General features: G+C 38.9%; 1 protein-coding gene across 5 annotated transcripts in view; it reads left to right on the top strand.

Moving 5' to 3' along the window:
- SENP5 (SUMO specific peptidase 5) overlaps positions 1-26994 on the top strand; it is a 79627-nt gene that overhangs the window by 34150 nt on the left and 18483 nt on the right. For all 5 annotated transcript variants that reach the window (XM_077117956.1, XM_077117955.1, XM_077117958.1 and 2 more), the window contains exon 6: positions 2336-2413. In XM_077117956.1, coding sequence (XP_076974071.1) covers positions 2336-2413 — 78 coding nt within the window. The remainder of the gene's footprint in view (positions 1-2335; positions 2414-26994) is intronic.

The raw sequence follows: 26994 nt of genomic DNA, 5'->3' as shown, positions 1-26994 counted from the left end.
ATTTTTTTGATTGTAGAAACATATATATAACATAATCTTCCAGTTCAACCCCTTCCAAGCATACATTTCAGTGAGAATAATTATCTTTACAATATTACCGTACCTTCACCACCATCCATTGCTAGACCTTCCCCCTCATCCTTGTACTCTCCTTTCTGTTTCTGTGAGTGTATTAGTTATGAACCTGACCATTGCAGTGAGTTTGCATATTCTCTGATGTTTTCTCTGTCATCATTATAGGGCTTAAATTTACTATTCTAGATCTGTAACAATCTCATTTGTTTTGATACCAACTTAACTTCAGTAGCATACATAAATTATATTCCTCTATCCCTCCCTTCCCTAACTCCTTTATGTACTTCTTGTTACAAATTGCATATTTACACTATGACTCCAAAACCATTGATTTATCATTATATTTTATGCATGTATCTTTTAGATCCTATAAGAAATGAAAGGTGGAATTATGAATAAAAAATGCAATAAGGCAAGCAGTGGTGGCTCAATGGCAGAGTTCTTGCCTGCCATGCTGGAGACCCAGGTGTGATTCCTGGTGCCTGCCCATGTTAAAAAAAAAAAATGCAATAGTATTGGTTTTAATATTTACCCATTTCATTATCTTTAGTAAAAATCTTTATTTCTTCATGTGGCTTCAGTCAGTTGACTCTGAGACATCTGTTCTTCCAGCTCATATCTAGCTAGTGTTAATGACAGAGCTTTTTTTGAACACCAGTTGCCATCAAAGAATAATAAAAAGAAAGAAGGAAGGAAAAAAAGATAACACTTTTCTCAGTTTTTGCAGATTGATTGTGCAAGTGCTCTCCTATAGAGCTTATCCACACAACGAGTTTATAGAAGTTAAAAACCAGGCCAAAGTTATAGGGGCTTCCTTGGTCCTTTCTGTTCATGCCTCTGTCTTGAACATGCATTTTTGGCCCTAGGAATTCCCCAGTTAACACAGGGACAAATGTGTCCCCTTCACTAGGAAGCAGTCTCTTCATGGTCCTGCACACTGCACTGGAAGTCCTACAGCCACCAATCTGTTGCCCCAAACAGCTACTTGACTGGTCCCCCAGTAGGAGAGCTCTGTGAGCCATCTTCTACAAATAGGCACATTCTGGGACAGTGAGTCCTTCAGTCCACCACCACACACATTGTGTCAGACATACATGTTCCCATACATCCTTTAGGGTTATGCTGCTCTCTCCAGAATCAGGACATGCTGTCCAGTGAGGCAGTGAGGGAGGACCAGCCAGGGCATCACAAGATGCTTCCTCTTTTAAGTAACCTTTTTTCTTTATTCAACACTTACCCTATTACTGCAGTGCTTTAACTATTTTCTAGAGCTTTTGGAAAGATATTTCTGCCAGTTCTTGGTGATTGCTCAAAGCTTCAGTGGGTGCCAGAGCACTGAAACTTGTTACTTAACCATCTTTATTGGGGTGAGTTCCAATCTGTGTTTTAACAAACACTACAGGTGATTCTGATGCATAGAAAGACTGAGAATCATTGCTCTACAGAGACAGCTGCTACAAGCTCTTATTCATATCTTAATTAAACTTCATGATTCTCAAATAAGTGTGTGTCAGAATTATCTTAAAAGCTTATGAAACCAGATTGCTCGGCCCTACCCCCAGAATTTCTGATCAGTAGGTCTGGGCTGAGAGTTTGCATTTCTAACACTTTCCCAGGTGATGCTGAAGCAGCTGATCTGGTGACCACACTCTGAGAACTACTACACTAAGGGGACAGTTTTTTCATTTTAAGTACTTCAGAGTTACTGAGTGAACATTTTAAGACCATCTAAGATGAGCTTATACTGCTTATAAGCCAGAAATTTGAAGCCAGGACCTGATGTTCCATATGGCAAGGGTAATTCCTTTCATGCTAGAAATGGTCATGCTAAACCCTTTTTATGGTTATGACAAGAAGAATCTCCAAATCCATATCCTTTAGAGGGAGTGAGTTTTGCAATCCATATCCCTTGAGTTCAATATAATCCTTACATCATTCTTTTATAACCTCTTTCAACTTTGTTATCTGATTTGGAGAAGTTTATCAAGTTGCTTCTCTACTTGATTGGATTCATTTATTTTCTGCCCAATTCTAATCCTAACTGTAGACCACAGCTGCAGATCACACTAATACAAATTTGAATGGAATCTTCTGAGAACCATGTAATATATTGTGTATTTTGATGACCATTTTTAAGAAGAAACTTTTCCCATTTTGTCTATTTTACTTTCAAGAATTTTTAAATTTCCATTTTCTTTTGAAGTTAATCCGAGTGTAACTTACATATAATGTGGTTGCTTATATTTGGTGTCTGTTCCAGGTTCACTTTTTCAACAGCTTTTTTCATAGACAGCTGGTAACCAAAGGATATAATGGAGTAAAAAGGTGGACTAAAAAGGTATTCTGTTTATTTCTTTTTTATTCTGTGTTTGAAATTTAAATGATAAGCCACTTTGGGTACTGGAATAAGAACTTTAATGCTGATGGCATGTTTATTAGATGCAGACTCTTATGTGACAGTTGTTTTTATTTATTTATTTGTCTAATTGTTAGAAAATTAAGACACAAGTAAAACTCTGAGTCTGTTTAGTTTATTTGAATATGCTGTAACTGAAAGAGCATTTGGCTATGAGCTGATGGTTCCAGTATTGCTATTAACCTGCTGTGTAATTTGGACAAGACACTTAACTTGTTTGAGCAACTGTAAAACAAGATGGTAAATTAAGTAATCCCTAAAGTTCCTCCCAATCTTAATTTCTCTCCATATTCAGTGACTATGCCAGAATAATCATTTTATAAGCTCATTTATTTTCTATTTTTGATATTTTTACAAAATTACCAACAAATTCTGGTTCTAAAGTCATAGGTCTAGAGATATTTTTCACTTTTATATTGAATGTGTTGGAGAAATTAAGAGTGGGCCTTTTCTGCATGATATTTCTGTAAACCTAAAACCTAAACCTACAATTATCGTGTGTGTGTCTCTGTGTGTGTGCGTGTGTGTGTGTGCACATGTAAAGAATGAGCATTGACTTCAGTAGTTGTGGATGGAAATAACCTTTTTGAAAGTACTAACACTTGGTTGAATATTGCTATGTAGGTAATATTTGCAAGACATTAATAGTGTCAAGGGATACAAAAGTGAATGAAATGTGTTTGAACAGTGCAATCTGATGAAGGAAACATGTAATGAGCTCGGGAATCAGACACATATCCTAGTGTGTAACTAGCTGTAAGACCTTGGGCAAATTACTTAATTCCTGTGAGCTTCATTTTCCTCATCTGTAAAATAGGACTGTCAATTTTATTTTTACCTTTTTGTGAGGATTGAATGTGATTAAATGTGATAATGCATGTAGACTGCTAAGCTCGTAATAAACACCGTAAGGGATAATCATTACAACATTATGATTTATAACATTAACTTCCAAATATAAATTTTAGTTATTTAATTTTGTAATCCAATTGCTAGGAGTTTATTCTAAGGAAATAATCTCAAAACGGAAAGTTCTTTCTGCATAAAAATGTTTGTTCACCAGATGCCCAATTAATAGTAGTAAAAATTAAAACAACTTAAAATGTTAGAAAAATTGCAAAACACAGCACCACTTCTTGTGAAAAAAAAATTTAGAAGACTAGAAATAGAAGGAAACTTCTTTAATATGATAAAGGATATATATGAAAAACTCACAGCTAACATTGTACTCACTGGTGAAAGACTAGGAAGAAGACAGAGATGCCCATTGTCACCACTGTTATTCAGCATGGTACTGGAAGCTTTAGTCATAGTCTTCTAGTTTGCTAGCTGCTGGAATGCAGTATACCAGAAATGGAATGGCTTTTAAAAAGGGGAATTTAATAAGTTGCTAGTTTACAGTTCTAAGGCCGGGAAAATGTCCCAATTAAAACAAGTCTATAGAAATATGCAATCTAAGACATCCAGGGAAAGATACCGTGGTTCAAGAAGGGTGATGAGGTTCAGGGTTTCTCTCTCAAATGGAAAGGCACATGGTGAAAATGTTTGGTCAGGATTTCTTTCTCATCTCAAAAGGTATGTGGCAAGCACGACATCGTCTGCTAGCTTTTTCTCCTGGCTTCCTGTTTCATGAAACTCCCTGGGAGGCATTTTCTTTCTTTATCTCCAAAGGTTGCTGGCTGGTGGACTCTCTGCATCTCATGGCTATGTCTTTCTCTGCTCTCTCAGAATCTCCTCGCTTTCTCTCTTGGTGCTCTCTCGTAATCTCTCCTTTTCTCTGAAATGTTTCCTCTTTTATAGAATTCCAGTAAACTAATCAAGACCCACCTGGAATGGGTTGAGACACATCTCCACCTAATCCAGTTTAACAACCACTCTTGATTGAGTGACATCTCCAAGGAGATGATCTAATTAAAGTTTCAACCTATGGTGCTGAATAGGGATTAAGAGAAACGATTGCTCCCACAAAATTGCTTAGGATTAAAACATTGCTTTTCTAGGGTACATTAACCTTTTCAAACCAGCACACATAGTAATTAGGCAAGAAAAAGAAATAAAAGGCATCCACATTGGAAAGAAAGATGTAAAACATAACTTATTTGCACATGGCGTAATCCTATATATAGAAAATTCTGAAATATTCACAACAAAACTACTAGAACTAGTAAATGAATTCAGCAAGGTGTCAGGGTACAAGATCAGCAACAACCAGCAGTGTTTCTATATGCTAGTAATGAATAATGTGAAGAGGAAATTAAGGGGAAAAAACTCCATTTACAGTAACAGCCAAAATAATCAAATATCTGGGAATCAGTTTAACCAAGGATATAAAGGACTCACTTTTTTGCCCCAAGATAATTTGGGGTTTATTTTGTAAGTAAAAAAGAAAAAAAAAAAAGTGCAGCTTTGGCTTGATACTGCATTATTTATAGATTGATTTGGGGAGAATTGCACTCATTACAGTATTGAGCTTTGTCTAAAAAGAAGGAATTACTCCATTTATTGACTTACATCCGTTAGTAGAATTTTGTGGTGTTTTTCACTTAGGTTTTACACATTAAGTTTATCCTTAATCCCATTTACCTTAATCCCTTTTTCTTTTGTTGCTTGTGCTTTTTGTATCAAGTTTAAGAATCTATTGCCTAATATAAGAACCTGGAGATGTTCTCCTGTGTTTTTTGTTTTTTGTATGCTGTATGTTGGGGATCACATTTCATTCTTTTTCCATGTGACTGTCCTGTTATTGCAGCACCATTTGTTGAATTTTTTTTTTTGGTGGGGGCAGGTACATGGGCTGGGAATTCAACCCAGGTCTTCCACATGGCAGGAGAGAATTCTACCACTGAACTACCCTTGCATCCCCTCCCCTATGTTTTATTCTAAGAGGCTTACGGTTTTCGCTCTTATGTTTAGGTGATTGATCCTTTTTGAGCTAATTTTTGCATATGGTATGAGGTAGAGGTCAAAATTTATTCATTTGCATGTAGATTTCCAGTTTTCCCAGTACCATTTATTGAAGAGACTGTTCTTTCCACATTGGATAGACTTGGTGCCCTTGTCAAAAATCATCTGGCCATAGATGTCAATGGGTTTATTTCTGGATTTTCAGTTATTTACCATTGGTCTGTATGCCTGTTCTTATGCTATCACCATGGTGTTTTAATTACTGCAATTTTCTACTAAGTTTGAAATTGGGAAGTTAGTCCTCAATTTTGTTTTTCTATTTCAAGATTGTTTTGTCTTTTCAGAGCCCCTTGCAATTCCATATGAATTTAAGTACCATCTTTTCCATTTCTGCAAAAAAGATTATTGGGATTTTGATAGGTATTGCATTGAATCTGTAGATTGCTTTGGGTAGTATTGTCATCTTAACAACATTAAGTCTTCCAGTTTGTAAACATGGATTGCCCTGTTTTTGTAAATAATATTTTATTGGGGCGCAGCCATGCCCATTCAGTTACATATTGGTCCTGGCTACTTTTGCTTACGTGGACAGAGCTGAATCATTGCAACAGGGACCGTATGACTTACAAATACTGGCCCTTTACACAAAAAGTTTGCCAACACCTGCGCTAATACACTAAACAAAATACCTTTGCGATATGAGGTTTTACACTGACCTGGATTTTTTTTTTGTCTTTTTAAATTATTTTAACTTTTCTATTGTATATACAAAACAAAGAAATAAGAAAGTGATAGTTTTCAAAGCACTCTTCAACAAGTAGTTACAGGACCTATCCCAGAGTTTGTCATTAGCTACCATATGATCCTCTCAGATTTTTCCTTCTAGCTGCTCCAGAATATAGGAGGCTAGAGGGCTTGAATATTTTTTTATCATCACAATCGACTTTTTTTCCTTCTTTTTTTGTGAAAAATAACATTTATACAAAAAAGCAATAAATTTTAAAGTACAATTAGTACTTTTTAAAGTACAATTAGTACCACAATTAGTTTAGAACATATTTCAGAGTTTTACATGTGTTACAATTCCACAATTTAAGGTTTTTACTTGTAGCTACTCTAAGATACTGGAGACTCAAAGAGATATCAGTTTAATGATTCAGCAATCATATTCATTTGTTAAATCCTATCTTCTCTGTATAACTCCACCATTACCTTTGATGTTTCTGTCTCTCTGTTTAGGGTGTTTGGACTATGGCCATTCTAATTTTTTCACGTTGGAAGGGTCTGTTGCTAATATGGGGTGTTCTAGTTTGCTAGCTGCTGGAATGCAATATACCAGAAACGGAATGGCTTTTTAAGAGGGGGAATTTAATGAGTTGCTAGTTTATAGTTCTAAGGCCGAGAAAATGTCCCAATTAAAACAAGTCTAAAGAAATGTCCAATCAAAGGCATCTAGGGAAAGATACCTTGGTTCAAGAAGGCCGATGAAGTTCAGGGTTTCTATCTCAAGTGAGAAGGCACATGGCGAACACAGTCAGGGCTTCTCCCTCAGCTGGAAGGGCACATGGCGAACATGGCATCATCTGCTAGCTTTCTCTCCTGGCTTCCTATTTCATGAAGCTCCCCGGGAGGTGTCTTCCTTCTTCATCTCCAAAGGTCGCTGGCTGGTGGACTCTCTGCTTTGTAGTATTGCTCTCTCTGAATCTCTCAGAATCTCTCATTCTCCAAAATGTTTCCTCTTTTATAGGACTTCAGAAACTAATCAAGACCCACTCAAATGGGTGGAGACATGTCATCCCCTAATCCAGTTTAACAACCATTCTTAACTAAATCACATCAACCACGGAGATGATCTCATTACAGTTTCAAACATACGATATTAAATAGAGATTATTCTACCTTTATCAACTGGGATTTATATTAAAACATGGCTTTTCTTAGGGGGCATACTTCCTTTCAAACCAGCGCATGGGGTAAGGAGATGGAACTATCTGATGTTCTGGAGAGGCTGAGCCCTTTAGGTTTCAGGACTTATCTGGTCCAGGGACCCATCTGGAGGTTGTATGACCTGGATATTTATAAGATCATCTAAAAGTATAGGAGTAATCAGAATACAATGAGTGTAACCTTATTCCATGAAACTGGATAAAATTTTGGGGTAGGGATATTTTAATTTATTTTGTGATCAATTTCTTGAAGAATACATGAGTTCTGGCAGTATATATCATTATCCTACTCTCATCATCCTTTCAAGGGCTAGAATCTGAACAGATTTCAAGCCACTAAAATCTAGCTCTAATATCTCACCACTTAAATGTAGACCAAAATAGATCTGTCCTCTTTAAAAGTTGTGAATGCAGAAAAACCCAGCATGGGTATTATATAAAAGTAGTGTCTCCAAAAATAAGGGAAAGAAAAATTATAAGCCAGAGGCAGATAAAAATTATAATTTGGAAAGAAGTTGTATCAGGAAACAGAGTGTTCTGTACTGATGAAGAGAGTTTTGTTTATTGACCATAGGAAGGAACCAATGGAAGAATGTAGAAAATGAAAAATAGCTCAAAGTAGAGACAAGGCAACAAAATAGAATGAAAGTAAGTTATAACAGTAAAGGAAAGAAACATTGAATTATCTATTTCATACTTCAGTTATGTCAGTTTTTACTTCATATATTTTGGGGCTGTGTTATTAGGTGCATATATGTTTATAATTGATTTATCTTCTTGAAGAATTGAGCTTCTTCTTACTAAATATCCTTCAGTCTCTCAAAAAAAAAAAAGTAACAGTTTTTGTCTTCAAGTCTTTATTAGTATAGCTATTCCAGCTCTCTTTTGGCTGCTGTTTGCCTTATGTATCTTTTTCCATCCTTTTATTTTCAACCTCTTTTAGTCTTTGGATCTAAGTGAATCTCTTGTAGACAGCATATAATTGGGTCATGTTTTCTTATCCATTCTGCCATTAGATTGGAGTGTTTAACTCATTTACATTTAGTGTAATTATTGATAAGGTAGGGTATGCATTTGCCATTTGCCATTTATTTTCTATGCCTTATGTCTTTTTTGTTCAGTTCCTCCATTACTGCCTCCTTTTGTATCATATACGTATTTTCTGGCAAACTATTTAAAATCCCTTGTGGTTTCTTTTACAGTATATATTTGAGTTATTTCTTAGTGGTTACTCTGGGGATTGCCATTAACATCTTAATTATACCAGTGTAGTTCAGATTAATACCAATTTAATTTCAGAAGTTTATAAAAACTTTGCTCCTATACAGTGCCATACCCACCCCATTGCTATTATTGCTGCAAATTATATCTTTATACAGTTTGTGCCCACAACATAGATTTACAGTTATTATTTTATGTAGTTTTCTTTTAAGTCATGTTAGGTGGCAAAAAGGAGTTACAAAGAAAATTTATACTTTTTTATTTACCCATGTAATTACCTTTACTGGTACTCTATTTCTTCATGTGGCTTTGCGTTACTTGCTAGTGTCCTTTTATTTCAGTCCAAAGGACTCTCTTTAGAATTTCTTGCAGGGCAGGATTGTTAGTGATGAATGCTCAGTTTTTGTTTATCTGAGAGTATCTTTACTTCTCCTTTATTTATTTATTTTATTATTTTTTTTTTGGCATGGGCAGGCTCTGGGAATCAAATCCGGGTCTGCAGCTTGGCAGGCGAGAATTCTTGCCACCAAGCCACTGTTGCACCACCCTTCTCCTTTATTATTGAAGGATAGTTTTGCTGGATAGAGAATCAGTAGTTGGCACTGCTTCTCTTTCAACACATTGAACATGCCATCCTACTGCCTTTTGGCCTCCATGGTTTCTGATAACAAAATAGCTATTAATCTTATTGAGGATCTCTTGTACGTGATGAGTTGCTTCTCCCTTGTTGCTTTCAAGATTCTTTCTTTGTCTTTGGCTCTTGGTGGTGTGATTATGATGTGTCTAAGTGTAGATATCTTTGAGTTTATCCCACATGGCATTCATTGAACTTCTTGGACTTGTAGATTATTTTTTTTCATCAAATTTGGGAAGTTCCCAGTCATTACTTCCTCAGATATTCTTTCTGATCCATTCTCATCACTCCTTCTGGGATTTCCATTATGGTTGTATTGGTACAATTGATGGTGTCCCAGAGGTTTCTAAGACTCCTTAATTTTTCCTCATTCTTTTTTCTCTGCGCCTCAGATTGGATGATCTCAATTGACCTTTCTTCAAATTTGCTGATTCTTTTTTCTATCTCCTCAAATCTGCTGCTGAATTCCTCTAAGGAATTTTTTCATTTTAGTTATTGTACTTTCCAACTCCAAAATTTTTATTTACTTTCTTTTCGTAATTTCTCTCTCTTTGATATTCTCTATTTGGTGAGGCAGTCTCATACTTTCCTTTAATTCTCTTAACATGGTCTCCTTTAGCTCTTTGAACATATTTGAAATAGCAATTTAAAGTGTTTGTGTAGGTTTCTTCAAGGACAATTTCTGTTGATTGCTTTCTTATTTCTTTGCATGTCTTATATTGATCATTTTAAGTAATACAGTGTGGCAATTCTGGAAATTGGAATTTTGCCCTCCTCAGGTTTTGTTGTTGCAGATACTTGTGGTAGGATATGTTGTTTGTTTGTTCAGTCTTTTCTGAGTTAATTCTATAAAGTCTGTATTCTATGTTGCATATAGGCACTGAAGTACCTACTCAGTTAGTTTAGTGGTCAGCTAATGATTGGAGAGAGATTTCCTTAAATAATTGGAACCAATAGATTTACCAGACTTTCCAGAAGGGCCATGTGTGTGTATGCTGTAGCATGCTTTAAGCACTCAGTTAGGCACTTGACAACCCTGTTTCACTTTCTCCTTGTACAGAACCATGAAGTCTCCCAGAGGTGAGAGTTTATGGCCTCCTCAACTCTTTTCTGCGTATGTGCACAGTTTCATACAGTCCTGGCATGTTTGGGGTCTTGTGCATACCCAGAATCTGTTAGAGCTTTTCAGAGCTCCTATGGACATCTCATTCTACAGCTTTTCCTTTTAAACTTTTTTGTTAATCTCTTGTTTGCCACGACTGTCATCCATCACTTCAGGCAGCTGTGATTTGCTTATAAATTTTTTTAAATGCCCCTTGGAAGATGCTTTTAGCAGTAGACTTAGGAGATCCCCAGCTCTTTCTGTTTCTTCTGGTACTGGTTATGTGCATTATTTTTCATGGCTGCAATTCAGCTTAGCAAGGGTGGGGGAAGGGCAAGTTAAAGTGCTACAAACTTACAGTTCTTGGTGAGATTCGGCCATTTTCCTTGAATAAATGTTCCTTGTGTTGCTGCAAGTCTTTGCTTAATCTCCAGAGTTATGAAAAAGTTGATTCTGGCCATCTTTGCTAGTTTTTTCATTGCTTTTATAGTACGACAAATTGTCAGAGATTCTTATTCTGCAATTTTTGCTGATGCCACCTTAAAACAAGAAATTAAGAGTGGAATGGAGATTGAGGAATCACTATAGTGAAGAAAATTACATTAGAAGCAGCAAATATTAGAAACCAGTCCTGCTGAAAACAGAATCAGTAGCAGAATACAGGTTTGAGGATGTACTGGTAAAGGAGTGAGAGAAAACTTATTTGTAAAGCCTTGATATGAAAGATACCTGAAAAAAATGATAAATGAACAGTTGAAACAGAAAAGATGTTCTAACTAGGAGAAAATGTCTGAAATTGCGGAACTGTAACCCATAGCATACTTTGAAATTTGCTCTATAACTAGTTATTAAACTGTACTTTGAAATTTACCCTTTTCTGTATATATGCTATATTTCACAATAAAAATGTTAAAAAAAGATGTTTGGAAATATAATAAAAAAATACTGTTCTAGTTTGCTAGCTACCAGAATGCACTATACCAGAAATGGAATGGCTTTTTTTAAAAGGAAAATTAATAAATTACTAGTTCACAGTTCTACGGCCGAGAAAATGTCCCAATTAAAACAAGTCTATAGAAATGTCCAATCAAAGGCAACCATCCAGGGAAAGATACATTGGTTCAAGAAGGCTGATGAAGTTCAGGCTTTCTCTCTCATCAGAAAAGGCACATGGCGAACAGGGGTCAGGGTTTCCCTCTCATCTGGAAAGGCATGTGGCAAACATGGGATCATCTGCTAACTTTCTCTCCTGGCTTCCCTTCATGAAGCTCCCCGGGAGGTGTTTTCCTTCTTCATTTTCAAAGGTTGCTGGCTGGTGGACTGTCTGATTCTCGTGGCTATACCGTTCTGCTCTCAATTGCTCTCATTCTCCAAAATGTTTCCTCTTTTATAGGATTCCAGTAACTAATCAAGACCCACACAAATGGGTGGAGACATGCCTCTACCTAATCCAGATTAATAACCACTCTTGATTAAATCACATCTCCAGGGAGATGATCTAATCACAGTTTCAAGTGCACGGTACTAAATAGGAATTAGAAGAAATGGCTGCCTTTACAAAATGGGATTAGGATTAAAACATGGCTTTTCTAGAGTACATACATCATTTCAAACCAGTCTGTTGACATTTTTTAATTTCAGGGTTAAGGAATCATACATTAAAGGACCAAGGCATTGAGCATCACTGATTGTTACCATCACAGAAAGAGAAATAGGCAGACATTATGTGCCTTCTGATGAAATAATACATGAGTAGTCTTGCCAAAAAAATTAAATTTGAATCTGACCAAGCCTCTAGCTCTAACTACCTATTTATATGAAATACATAACCAGAGGACAATGATAAAAATGCTGTGAAAATACGGTAGACAAAGTCCAGACTGTGGGAAGCTCCACAGGACAAATAATAGAGTTTCTTCAAAAATAAATGACAAGGGGTAAAAATGGATTAGCTGTTGTTAATTGTGTAGGTGTGATTATGAAATGGTAGTTAAATAAACAGTTCATATTTTTTAGAGATACATACTGAAATATTTATGGATGAAATATGATGTTTGGGATTTGCTTCAAAGAGTATAAAATGGGGAGGTGGGGCAAAATGGCAACTTAGTGAGGTGTGGAATTTAGTTTGTTTTCCAGAGTAGCTAGTAGTCAGGAACATACAGAGCCACTGCTGGGGCTACCTCAATGACTGAACACAGCATACATCAGTCTGGACCAGGTGCAACAACTGAGATCCCACACAGAACTGTAAGTCCTCCAAGCCACTGTTGCTGGCGCCCTTCCCCCAAGAGCACAGCATGCTGGTTCCCCAAGGGGAAAGGAAACAGACTTTGTGCAGCAAGGGCTTAGGCAACCAAGCTCCAATTGTGGAATAAATTAACAAATTCTAACTACTGAAAATAGGCCCCCAGCACAGATAAACCTGGAATAAGTACTACAGTACTAGGAGATTTTTGCCCTGGCAGAGAGGGGGTGGGACTGACAAAAACAAAGAGATTTTTTGAGTTGGACAGCACAAAATACTGGAAAAGGGATGGGCTCCAAGAAAAGGGCGCACATAGAGCTGGGAGATTATAGAGCCACTTACCAATTTAAGCTCTTGATTGACAAACCTGAGGAGCAGGGGTCCAGCTCTGAAAAGGCTTATTTTTGCTTTTTTTCCTACTCCTTAACAGCTCATTAAGTAGAACTGGAAGACTTCTCAGGCTTCAGCACTGGCCCAGGCAAAGGCGAAATTAAGCTTCTCTGAGAGAAATTCACTAATCAGATGAAAGGAGTTAATTCCCTAAAGGTTGTATCTTTCCTAGGAGAAAGATGGGGCCCAGCTCAAGTGGAATCCCTCTGCCAAGGAATCCAGGCCCCAAGAAGTAGAAAACTGAAGCAATTAATGTCAACCTGCAACCTCTCCTCTGTCTGTCTCAACCACGCCCAAACAGGGAGAGGCTGCTGAAATTAAAGGCATCACATCACTTTACACTGGTGGGAAGCCACAGGCAGACAAACACCACATGCTGGGCAGGATAAGAAAATCACAGAGTCTAGAGGCTTCATTGGAAAATCTGACAGCTTGCTGGGTCTCATCCTCTGGGAACACTGATGCTGGTAACTCTTTCCTCCTGAGACGTGGGCCTGTGTGGTCTGGGAAAATCTGACTGGGGTGTATAATACCTATAGAGACTCTCCTCAAAAAAAAAAAAAAAAAAAAAAAAAGGGCGGGCCACGGTGGCTCAGCAGGCAAGAACGCTTGCCTGCCATGCCAAAGGACCTGGGTTTGATTCCCGGTGCCTGCCCATGTATTTAAAAAAAAAAAAAAAAAAAAGGCTCCGTATAGGCAGGGCAAGATCTAAAAAATTCTGATCCGTTAAACAGAATCTATGCTAGAGGTCTAGAATACATTGAACTGAATGTCAAAGAACAGATAAAGAACAAAGTTATCCAGCAAGAAAATCCTACGTAAAAGAGTGAAAACAACTTCCAGAATAAACTTATTCAGGAAATCAAATGCCTAGATAACAAGTTAGACTAGGAAAATTGAAGATATGACCCAGTCAAAGGAACAAGCCAACAGTTCAAATGAGATACAGGAGTTGAAGCAACTAATTTGGGATGTTCGAACAGACATGGAAAATCTCATCAAAAATCAAATCAGTGAGTTGAGGGAGGATATAAGGAGGACGTTGGGTGAACAAAAAGAACTAGAAAGTTTGAAGAAACTAATCAGAGAACTTATGGTAATGAAAGGCACAATAGAAGAGATGAAAAAACAATGGAAACCTACAACAATAGATTTGAAGAGGCAGAAGAAAAAATTAGTGAACTAGGACTGGACATCTGAAATCCAACACACAAGAGAAAATATAGGAAAAAGAATGGAAAAATATGAGCAGGGTCTCGGAATTGAATGACAACATGAAGCGCATGAATATACATGTTGTGGGTGTCCCAGAAGTAGAAGAGAAGGGAAAAGGAGAAAGACTAATGGAGGAAATGGCCTCTGAAAATTTCCCATCTCTTATGAAAGACATGAAATTACAGATATAAGAAATACAGTGTACCCCAAACAGAATAGATCCAAATAGACATACTCCATGACACTTAATAGTCAGATTGTTAGATGTCAAGGAGAAAGAGAGACTTTTGAAAGCAGCAAGAGAAAAGCAATCCATCACATACAAGGGAAACCCAATAAGACTGTGTGGATTTCTCAACAGAAACCATGGAGGCAAGGCAGCAGTGGTATGATACATTTAAGATCCTAAAAGAAAAAATTTGCCAACCAAGAATTCTATATCCAGCAAAATTGTTCTTCAAAAATGAGGGTGGAATTAAACTTTTTTTCAGAACAGTATAAAATTGGGTAAAAAGGAGGGGAGGCTTAATTGATGAACAAGATTCACCACAGTTGAGAATTTTTGAAGCTAGGTGACTGATAGGGTTCATTATTTTATTCTTTCTGCTCATGCATATGCTTGAAATTTTCCTTTAAAAAATTTAAAGAGAAAAGAAAAAATCCCTTACGCATCTGTACAGAAAAGCCAGTTTAGTGTTTTCTTTTTTGGTCCAGGAATCGAAACCGGGTCTCCTGCATGGAAGGTGAGCTTTCTACCACTGAACCACCTGTGCACCACATGCCTGTTTAGTTTTACAAGGAACAAAGTGTGAATGATATCGGATTTCTTTTCAGCAATATTAAATGATAGAGGAAAGTGAAACAGTGTATACCCAGTATCAAGGTAGAGAGACTCTATGACCCAGTAATCATAGATTTAGTCAAATATTTATTTATATGCAATAGTAACAAAGAGTTCTTTTCTAATGTTGAAAAACTATTTTTGTGAGCTTTTGCTGAAGAATCTATTTGAAAATTTAAATCCATCCTGCTTAAAAAATAAATTGAAAAGAATGAAATCTAAAAAAAATTTGAATTATCATCTAAGGGCCTAGGGATGACCCTTTGTTCTAGTTTGCTAGCTGCTGGAATGCAATATACCAGAAATGGAATGGCTTGTAAAAGGGAATTTAATGAATTGCTAGTTTACAGTTCTAAGGCCAAGAAAATGTCCCAATTCGAAATGTCCAATCTAAGGCATCCAGGGAAAGGTACCACTTGGTTCAAGAAGACCGATGAAGTTCAGGGTTTCTCTCTCAAGTGAGAAGGCACATGGCAAACACAGTCAGGGCTTCTTTCTCCACTGGAAGGGCACATGGTGAGCAAAGCGTCATCTGCTAGCTTTCTCTCCTGGCTTCCCGTTTCATGAAGCTCCCCAGGAGACGTTTTCCTTCTTCATCTCCAAAGGTCGCTGGCTCGTGGACTCTCTGCTTCATGGTGCTGCTCTCTCCGAATCTCCAAAATGTTTCCTCTTTTATAGGACTCCAGAAATTTATCAAGACCCACCCAAATGGGTGGAGACATGTCATCACCTAATCCAGTTTAACAACCACTCTTGATTAAAGCACATCTCCAGGGAGATGATCTGATTACAGTTTCAAACATACAGAATTGAAGGGATTATTCTGCCTTTATGAAATGGGATTTAGATTAAAACATGGTTTTTCTAGGGGACATAGATCCTTTCAAACCTTGGAAGGTACTCTCTCGGATTACGTCTCGTCATCCCTTAATAAAGTTAAGCACACCCTTAAATAAAGCACACCCTTAAATAAAGTTAAGCAAATAACTAAGTCTAAATAACTGTATAATTATAGCTACCGAATAGAATTCAGTGTTGTACTGCTTCTTAGTGATTGGATGGGGATAGGCAGGTGGAGGTGCTTCATTGTAGAAAAAATAGATAATAACACAAATTTCAAGATTGGCTTGGGACAAATGGCCATTTCACCCCTGCCTCCTTGGTAGCAAAACTTTGGTTTAGTATGAGACAATAAAAATGATCGTTCTTGGGTGATACATCATTACTGTTTTAAGAAACTCAGTATAGTCTTATTCCTCTTGGCTGTATGTGTTCTTTGCTAGCCTGCATTACAGACACCAGGGGTCAAGGGATGCAGTTCCATTCAGTGGGGTGTAAGGAGAATGTGATGGTAAGGTTCTGGCGTCAACTAGGCCAAATGATGATGCAGAGTTGTCTGGTCAGGCAGACTGACCCTCACTATTGCTGCGGGGATATTTTGTGGCTGGCTGATTTAATCATTAGTCAGTAGATTGTGACTGTGGCTGATTGCATCTGCCATTAATCAAGGCTTGTCTCCACAATAAGATAATCTAATCAGTTGAAGGCTTTTTGATGAAGACAGACTCTCACTACTTTAGCCAGCGAGCCTCTTCTGTGGAGTTCATCCAGACACTTCATCAGAACCACCAGCTTCACAGCCTGCCCTACAAATTTTAGACTCTTTCTTTCCCATGGTTGTGTAAGACACCTTTATAAATCTCATAGTTACAGATCTCTCCTGTTGGTTCTGTTTCTCTAAAGAACCCTGACTAACACAGTTTGGTACCAGGAGTGGTTCTTGAGAAACAGAATCTTAAAAATGGGTTTTTACAATTGGTTTTCTGACTAGACCCAGAGGCACTAATGACTGTTTCCAATAATAAAGATGGCACTGATAGTCCATGGGATGAGTTGGCAAAAAAGATTCTGCTAATTGTGCACTTATACAAGACAAGGCTCGGGGTGATAATGTTTTTGACACCTTTATGGAATCTTGTGGAATTAAGAGATACAATGATGTTGGCTAGTTGTCATTAGATACACTGGATACATTGATGAGGAAAAAGGATGAACTGAGGGCGTCAAATGTGAAACTTCAGCGCTCTATGAATGATGTAAAAGTTTCCATGTGTGCCCTGAAAGAAAATCATACTTGCTGTGGTTGCAGACTTGAGATCTCTGAAAACCAGACACAGTGCCTCATTGTGCGAGTAGATTTACAATAAAACTAAAATCTCAACCTTGCAGGGTGTCTGTTATTAAAGTAAGGGCTTTGATTGGAAAAAGAATGGGATCCTGAAAGATGGGATGGTGGTATTTGGCTTGATAATGATGGCAGTGGGAAGCCAGGATCCCTGGAATCTGCTCAGCCTTTGCTAGATAGACCTGTAGTGGACTGCCTTGAGGAAAGGGCTTCTCAGCCTCCAGCCTGCCTTGAGGAAACAGTATCCTGGTCTCCCGTCTCTTCAGAGGAGTCTACCATCCAACCTCCACCTAAAGAGATTAGCCCCTTCAGTCCCTGCTAACCCTATAACCACCTCCCCTGGGGAAGCAGCCTTCACTCCTCTGTCTGGAGCAACTAATCCTGTTTCACCAGATGAAATTGCAACGGAATGCCCTGAGGTAACTGGCTTGAAAGACACTTCTATTTCTTTTCATGACCCACCTATCACTACCCCTCTTTTCTCAAGACCTATAACTAGACTAAAGTCCCAGCAGGCCCGAAAACATAAGATATGAAGTGTAAACCATGAGGAGATACCCTATATTCCAAAAGAACTGCATGGGTTTTCCAATCTATTTAGGCAGAAAGCAGGGGAATATGTTTGGGAATGGATATTAATGGTTTGGGATAATGGTAGAAGAAATATAAAGTTGAATCAAGTTGAATTTATTGATATGGACCGGCTAAGCAGAGATTCTGCATTCAGTATTGGAGCTCAAGGGGTTAGAAAGGGCATTAACAGTTTGTTTGGATGGTTGGCTGAAACATGGACCAAAAGGTGGCTGACATTACCTGAGGCCAAAATGCCATAACTGCCCTGGTATAATGTAATGAAGGGATCTAGAGGCTTAGAGAGATGGGAATGATAGAGTAGATTTATCATGGAAGACCTGCCCACACATCCCAGGAATTTCCAGAGGACACATCTTTCATCAGAAGCTTGAGAAATAAATTCATGAGACTAGCTTCAGGATCCCTGAAGAACTCTGTAGTTGCCCTTCTCTATAGGTTAGATATTACTGTGGGAACTGCTGTCACTGAGCTGGAATCCTGAAACACAGTGGGGATGATGGGATCTCGAGTTGGCAGAAGCTACATGGAGACCGTTAATCACCATAGACAATATAGTGGGTGTGGACACCATATTGGACAGCAGACTCAAAGCAACAGTCAAAATAATCTTGACTTGCAGAGACTTGTGGTGTTGGCTAGTAGATCATGGAGTACCCAGAAGTAAAATAGATGAGCAGTTTACTAAATTCTTATTTGAGCTGTATAAGCAGAAGACCTCTAGGTCAAGTGAACAGAAGTCTAATTTGAATTGCAAAAATAGAGAGTCACAGTCTCTTAATCAGTTTCCAGACTTGAAACAGATTACAGACTCAGAGCTACTTGAATGGGAAGGACCGTTTTACACTACCCAAAATTTACATTGTTAATCTTCCTCCCAGCCTTCCCCAAGGAGACTTACAGCCTTTTACCAGGGTGGCTGTGCACTGGGGAGAAGGAAATGATCATATATTTCGGGGATTATTAGACACTGGCTCAGAAGTGACACTAATTCCAGGAGACCCAAAATGTCACTCTGGTCCACCAGTCAGGGTAGTGGCTTATAGAGGTCAGATAATTGATGGAGTTTTAGCTCAGGTCCATCTCACAGTGGGTCCAGTGGGTCCCTGGACCATTCTGTGGTCATTTCCCTAGTTCCAGAATGCATAATTGGAATTGATGTACTCAGCAACTGGTAGAATCCCCCACATTGGTGCTCTCACTCATGGAGTGAGGGCTATAATGGTAGGAAAGCCCAAGTGGAAGCCACTTGGTGATGCCCCTACCTAGCAAAATAATTAATCAGAAGTAATATTCTTAGAGGTATTGCAAAGATTAGTGTCAGTCTTAAGGACTTTAAGGATGTAGCAGTGGTGATTCCCACCCATCCCTATTCAACTCTCCTATTTGGCCTGTGCAGGAAACAGATGGGTCTTGGAGGATGACAGTGGATTATCATAAATTTAGCCAGGTGATAACTCCAATTGTAGCTACTGTTGCAGATGTGGTATCATTGCTTGAATAAATGAACACATCACCTGGTAACTGGTATGTAGGTATTGATCTGGGAAATGCTTTTTTCTCAATAGCTTTCAGTAGAGACCACCAGACACAGTTTGCTCTCAGCTGGCAAGACCAGCAGTATACCTTTACTGTCCTGCATCAGGGATATATCACCTCTCCAGCCCTATATCACAGTCTTGTTCACAGGGACCTTGATCATTTCTCCTTCCCACAGAACATCATGCTGGTCCATTATGTTCCAGCATATGGGCCATATATCATATGACCCAAGTGGTAGAGCAGCTCACTAAGTGAGCAAGAAGTAGCAACTACTGTAGACTTATTGGTAAGGCATTTACAGGTAAGGGAATGGGAGGTAATCTAATATAAATACAGGGACCTTCCACCTCAGCGAAATTTCTAGTTGTCCAGTGCTGTGGGGCATGTTGAGATATCTCTTCTAAGTTGAAAGATAACCCATTGCATCTGGCCCCTCCTGCGACCAAAAGAGAGGTACAATGCCTACTTGGCCTCCTCGAATTTTGGAGGCAACATATTCCTCATGTGGTTGTGCTACTCCGGCCCATTTACTGAGTGACCAGAAAAGCTGCTCATTTTGAGTGGGGTCCAGATCAAGAGGAAGCTCTGTGACAGGTCCATGCTGCTGTGCAAGCTGCTCTACCACTTGGGCCATATGATCCAGCAGACCCAGCAGTGCCGGAAGTGTCAATGGCTAATAGGGATGCTGTCTATAGTTTTTGGTAGGCCCCTATAGGAGAACCACAACACAGACTCTTGGGATTTTGGAGCAAACCCTTACCATTTGATGCACGTAACTACTACTCTTTTTTTTTTTACATGGGCAGGCACCGGGAAGCGAACCCGGGTCCTCTGGCATGGCAGTCAAGCATTCTTGACTGCTGAGCCACCGAGGCCCACTACTACTCTTTTGAGAGACAACTTTTAGCCTGCTACTGTGTCTTAGTAGAGATTGAATACTCAACCATGGGCCACCAGGTTACCATGAGACCTGAGTTGCCTATCACGAGCTGGATGTTGTCTGACTCAACAAGCCATAAAGTTGGGCATGCACAGCAGCACTCCATCATAAAATGAAAATGGTATATTAAAGATAGGGCTCAAGCAGGTCTTGAAGGCACAGTAAGTTGCATGAGGAAGTAGCCCAAATGCCCATGGTCTGCACTTCTGCCAAATTACCTTCTCTTTCCCAGACCAGGCCTGGTTTACAGATGGTTCTGCCCTGTATGTGGGGAACACCTGGAAGTGGACAGCTGCAGCATTACACCCCCATTTTAGGATGTTCTTAAAGGACAGTGGTGAGGGGAATTCTTCCCAGCGGGCTGAGCTTCGAGCAGTGACCTCGTTCATTTTGCTTGGAAAGACACCTGGCCAGAAGTGCATTTGTATACTGACTAATGGGCTGTTGCTAATGGTTTGGCTGGATGGTCAGGGATTTGGATGGAGCCTAATTGGAAAATTGGTGACAAAGAGGTCTGGGGAAGAGGTATGTAGGTAGACCTTTCTGAGTAGGCAAAAATTTGAAGATATTTGTGTCTCATGAAAATACTCACCAGAGGGTGACTTCAGCAGAGCAAGGTTTTAATAATCAAGTGGATAAGATGACCTGTCCTGTGAATACGAGTCATCCTCTTTCCTCAGCCACTGCTGCCATTGCCCAATGGGCTCATAAACAAAGTGGGCATGGTGGTAGAGATGGAAGTTATGCATGGGCTCAACAACATGGATTTCTACTCACCAAGGCCGACCTGTCTATGGCCACTGCTAAGTGCCCAGTCTGCCAGGAGCAGAGGCCCACACTTAGTTCCCGATATGGCACTATTCCCCAAGGTGATCAACCTTGGTGGCAGGTTGATTACATTGGACCACTTCCATCATGGAAGGGGCAGCAATTTGTACCAACTGGAATAGACACATAGTTCGGATGTGGGTTTGCATCTCCATGCAATACTTCTGCAAAAACTACCATATGTAGGTTTATAGAATGCCTCATCCACCATCATGGCATTCCATACAGCACTGCTTCTGATCAAGAAACCCATTAAACAGGAAATGAAGTGCAAGAATGGGCACATGCTCAGAATTCTTTGGTCTTACCATATTCCCCATCAACCAGAGGCAGCTGGTTGATAGGAAGGTGGAATGGCCTTTTGAAGACCTAATTATGGTGTCAACTAGTTGGCAGTATCTTACAGGGCTAGGGCAGTGTTCTCCAGGAGGCTGTGTATGCTCTGAATCAGTGTCCACTCTATGGTGCTGTTTCTCCCATAGCCGGGATTCTTGGGTCCAGAAATCAAGGGGTGAAGATAGGAGTGGCACCACTCAGTATCACCCCTAGTGATCCACTAGGAAAGTTTTTGCTTCTTGTCCCTGCACCCTTATGCTCTGCTGATCTACAGGTCTTAATTCCAAATGGAGGAGTGCTCCTACCAGGAGACACAACAATGATTCCATTGAACTGGAGATTAAGACTACCACCTAGCCACTTTGGGCTTTTCATGCCACTGAATCAACAGGCATGAAAGGGGATTACTGTTCTGTCTAGAGTGGTTGATCCTGACTATTAAGGGGAAATAGGCTGTAACTACACAGTGGAGGTAAAGAAGTATTTTCTTCGAATATAGGAGATCCCTTAAGGTGTCTCAGTACTGCCATTCCCTGTGATTAAAGTTAATGGAAAACTGCAATGACCCAAACTAGGCAGGACTACCAATGGCCCAGAAACTTCAGGAATGAAGGTCTGGGTCATCCCACCTGGCAAAGAACCATAACTAGCTGAAGTGCTTGCAGCGGGGGTAAAGGGAACATGGAATGGGTAGTAGAAGGAAGTGATAAGTACGAATTATGACTGCATAACCAGTTACGGGAACAAGGACTGTGATTATATGTACATTTCCTTCCTATTTTGTTATGAGTATGTTTGCATTTGTAAATATGCAGATATCTTGTTTTCCTCTTATCCCATGACATAATTGTATTGTTCATGTTTTGGTATTTAAGTCAGAGGATATGAAGTTTAAGAGTGAATGTTACCTAAGGACTTGCACTTTATTCTGGAGAGATGTAGTGTTATTCTGGTTGTATGCAGGACTGTTGAGTATTGTTAGGCAAAACATATGTCTGCTGTTGGGTTCTGTTTGGAAATTATGCATGTTTCAAGGTGATGTGTACAGCTGCCAAGTCGACAGGGGGTGGACTATGATGGTTAGGTTCTGGTGTCAATTTAGCCAAATAATTAATGCCCAGTTGTCTGGTCAGGCAAGCACTGGCCTGACCATTGCTGCAAGGATATTTTGTGGCCAGTTGATTAATTCATCAGTCAGCTATTTGCATCTGCGGCTGATTACATTTGCCATCAACTAAGGTGTGCCCCCACAATTAGATAATTTAATCAGTTAAAGGCTTTTTAAGGGCGAAGAGAGACTCTCCTGTGGAGTTCATCCAGACACTTCATCGCCTGCCCAAAATCCAATGGAAGATTTTGGATTCTTCCATTCCCACGGTTGCATGAGACACCTTTATAAATCTCATATTTACAGATCTCTCCTGTTGGTTCTGTTTCTCTAGAAAACCCTGTAAACAAGGAAGTCTGTCGAGTTCCTGGAATAGATTCTTTTCTGATAAAAGGGACAGATATGATAGGAGGGTTTGCTGCCATTTTCTCTATCCTTTCTTTCTGCTTAAGAATATGGTAGGCATGGGTGGGCCACAGTGGCTCAGCAGGCAGTGTTCTTGCCTGCCATGCTGGAGACCTGGGTTCAATTCCTGGTGCCTGCCCATGCCGAAAAAAAAATATGGTAGGCATGGTAAAGGTAAAATCAGAGGCTTATAATACAAAATATAGGGGGCTTAGGGAAACACAGAGGGTACAGACAGGTGAACACTTAGCTGATGAGATTGAACTCAAATGAAAATAGATAGAGGTGAAGGTGGTTCACTGGTGGGTTTATAAGTAACATTACCATATTGAAGGTGTGAACATGATTGAAAGGGGTTGTTTAGACCCATGTGTCCCACCGATTAACACTACGAATATAAAAGTTCTTGCATGAACTACTTCAAAGGTATGAATCTTGTACAAAGAGGGTATTAGTTTGGAGTAATAGGGGGAAAACTGCTAGTGTGTACTGTCGGATTAACAGGAAAACAATAGTACCACAGCAACACCAGGGGTAAATAATGGGAGGGAGGGACAAGAGTTAAGGGGAGGTTTAGATTTTCTATTTGATGAGGAGGTGTTTATTGGTTCTCTCTCTCTTGGTAACAATGAAATTATCTAAAATTGAGAGTGTTGATGGATTGTTGACTTTGGACATTATATATGGTACCTGATGAAAGGAAGTGGCTGAAGATGTAGATTGAATTACATTGAGAAGTAGATTGGTGAATGATGGTATATATATATATATATATATATATATATGATCAGATATTGTGCTGCTGCAAAAAGGAACGAAGTTGTAAGGCATGCAATGATGTGAATGAACCTGTGGGACATTTGGTGAGGCAAAATAAGGCAGAAACAAAAGGACAATTATTGTATGGTCTTATTTAGAAAATACTTATAAGAAAACAGGGGTCTAGATTGTAAGCTCTTATAAGCAGTCACATTTAGCCTGGCATGGTAATTATTTCTGGATTTTAGGAACCTGTTTTATATATGTTCAACATGGTATTTAGAGTTGAAGCTGATCAGGTCGGAATTAAGGTAATTTAGAATACAAGAGTAAGAAAGACATTGTCACTACTTTAGAAACTCATCTATTCTTTGAGACCAAAGGAAGAAAGGTTTATTTTGTCCAGAACCTAAATTATCTGTAACACATAATCTAACTCAGTCTGTCTGGATAGATCATTTAAACAACCAGACACATGGGGCCCAAAATAGGAATGAGGGCCTTTAATTCTGTATAGTTCAGTGTAACGCCTGGATACATCCCAGAGTATATTAAGCAGATATTCAAAAAGTATCAGCAGAGTCCCTTGAGGGATGGGAGAAAAAATATGAAACTATTAAACTTTACCATCAGGGAATCCTCTGAAACTGTGTCAAACTTTAGGGACATCCAAATCAATAGGCCAAGCCCTTGATCTTGAGACTTACCCCTGTGAAGCTTATGTAAGTAGTGGAAAAGTTAAGCTTGCCTGTAGATGTCCCTAAGAGTTACTCCTGGAGGACCTCTGTTGCTCAGATGTGGTCTCACTCTCTCTAAGCCCAACTCTGCAAGTGAAATCATTGTCCTTTCCCTATGTGGGACATGACATCCAGGGATGAAACTCTCCCTGGCAGCATGGGAGATGACTCCCAGCAATGAATCTAGCCCTGGTACCATGGAATCAACAATGCCATTCTGACCAAAAGGGGGATAAGAGGTGGAATAAATAAGGTATCAGTGGCTAAGAGTTCAAATAGAGTTGAGAGGCTACTTTGGAGGTCACTCTTATACAACCTTCAGTTAGACATTGCTACCTATTATATCAAACGCCAAACAAAACCAATCTTGCCAATCCTAAAGAATACCTAAGGGATTATATAAGATTCTATAAAGGTTCCATGCACTAGGGTAACTTTACAGAAATCTACAACCTCCAGTTGGGTCCCTGGACCAAGTAACTCTGGAAGTGCTGAGGGACTAACCTGTCTAAACACAGCTAGTTCCATCTCCCTATCCAGCCCTTCCAACATGAAAAAGCTAGAATGGGCATAGCCCAAATACCCCTAAAGAGTGAGAGAAAGATCAAAGGTGATGGCGGAGTTATAAAGAGAAGGTAGGGTTTAACAAATGCATATGAGTGCTGAATGACTATATCAGTATTTCTTTTAGTCTCTATTACCTTAGAACAGCTAGCAGTAAAAACCTAAAATTGTGAAATTTTAACTATACCAAACTGTTTGACAACTTATTGTTGTGATGTGCTCTGAAATTTATTGCTTTTTAGTATATATGCTATTTTTCACACAAAAAAAGAAAAAAATATTTCTTCTAGCCTCCAGTGTTTTAGAGCAGCTAGAAGGAAAAGTTTGAAATACTGAAGTGGTAACCCATAACAAACTCTGAAATCTGGTCTCTACCTACTTATTGAAGTTTACTTTGAAGATCATTGCTTTTTTTTTTTTCTTTTCCTTGTGTATATGTTATATTTAACAGCAAAAAAAAAATGCTTTTTAAAAGGAAGAATATGGTAGGGATGTGATGCCTATAGCTACAGGAGTCATGTAGAGATCATGAGGTGGCAAGCCCAAAGACATAAAAGCACAGTATGTTGAGGATGGCAGAACAGAAGGGTGGAAGATACTTGAGGCCTTGATCACATTGTTGAATCACTGAAGAAATCCTGGAACTCCCTACTTGCAGACTTCTTGGTAAATCTTATTATGGTTTCGGTTACTATTTCTTATAACAGCATTCCTAAGTGATACGGTGCCCATAAATTCATGAATAAAAGATGTATGCCTTAATTTCTTAATCTGTTCTAGAGAGGAGTCAATATAATATTTTGTTCCCAGAATTGAAAAAAACATAGGTTTAATCATTGTATTAGTTAGGGTTCTCTGGAGAAACAGAATCAACAGGTAACACTCGCAAATATAAAATTTAATAAAGTGTCTCACGTGACCATGGGAATGCAGAGTCCAAAATCCGCAGGGCAGGCTGTGAAGCCAATGATTCGGATGGAGGGTCTGGATGAACTCTGCAGGAGAGGCTCACCAGCTGAGACAGGAAGAGCTTGTCTCTTGTGAATCCTCCTTAAAAGGCTTCCAGTGATCAGATTAAGCATTACTTATTGCAGAAGACACTCCCCTTTGGCTGATTACAAATGGAATCAGCTGTGGATGTAGCTGACATGATCATGATTTAATTCTATGAAATGTCCTTATTGCAGCAGACAGGCCAGCACTTGCCCAACCGGACAAACAGGTACCACCACTTGGCCAAATTGACACATGAACCTGACCATGACAATCATATTTTCTATTGGTGTTAATTCCCTCAGTCACTGTGCTCCAACCATATAGCTTCCTTTCAACATTTTAAAGCACTTTCTTGTCTTGAGGCCTTCATATTTCCTTTTCCCTCCTTCCAATGCTCTTCCATAAGATATATATAAGACTCTTCTCACTTCATTAATGCCTACTTCAAATGTTAACCTCAGATAGACTGTCCCTGATTATCCTCTCTAAAATAGTACTACACAGCATTCTTACTATATCTTGTTTTGTTTTCCTTCTTTGTATTTGTCACTACCTGCTTTACAGTACAACTTTATTGTCTCTCTTGTCTACTACAGTTTATGCTCCATGAGAGCAGGAAATTTGTTTTTCTTTGTTTAGTGATACCTGACCAAAATTTGTTGAACGCATGAAATTAAGGACATAAAGGTAACAAATGGTAAGAACTAAAAATAGGCAAATGCCTTCCATATTATGGCATTTTTCTTAGTGGAGATCAAGGAATGTAAAGTTGGTATTGGGTAAGTCATCCCCTTTCCTTTTTTCCTGTTCTCTTCCTGTCTCCCCATCAAATATTTATACTTTGTGATCTCAGCAGAATTAGTTGCATTTTCCTCTATGTTCCCATAGTCTTTTTTGTGTGTATGCATATATATATATATATATATATATACACAAATACATACACACATTAGCTTCCTCTATGTACACCCTGCATAACATTTATTTCATTACATTGTGATTTTTTATCCC

The sequence above is a fragment of the Tamandua tetradactyla genome, chromosome 10 (assembly GCF_023851605.1).
Source record: "Tamandua tetradactyla isolate mTamTet1 chromosome 10, mTamTet1.pri, whole genome shotgun sequence".
Classification (NCBI taxonomy): Eukaryota; Metazoa; Chordata; class Mammalia; order Pilosa; family Myrmecophagidae; genus Tamandua; species Tamandua tetradactyla.
The sequence above is the reverse complement of the archived record's forward strand: the minus strand, read 5'-3'. Positions and strand labels throughout refer to the sequence as shown.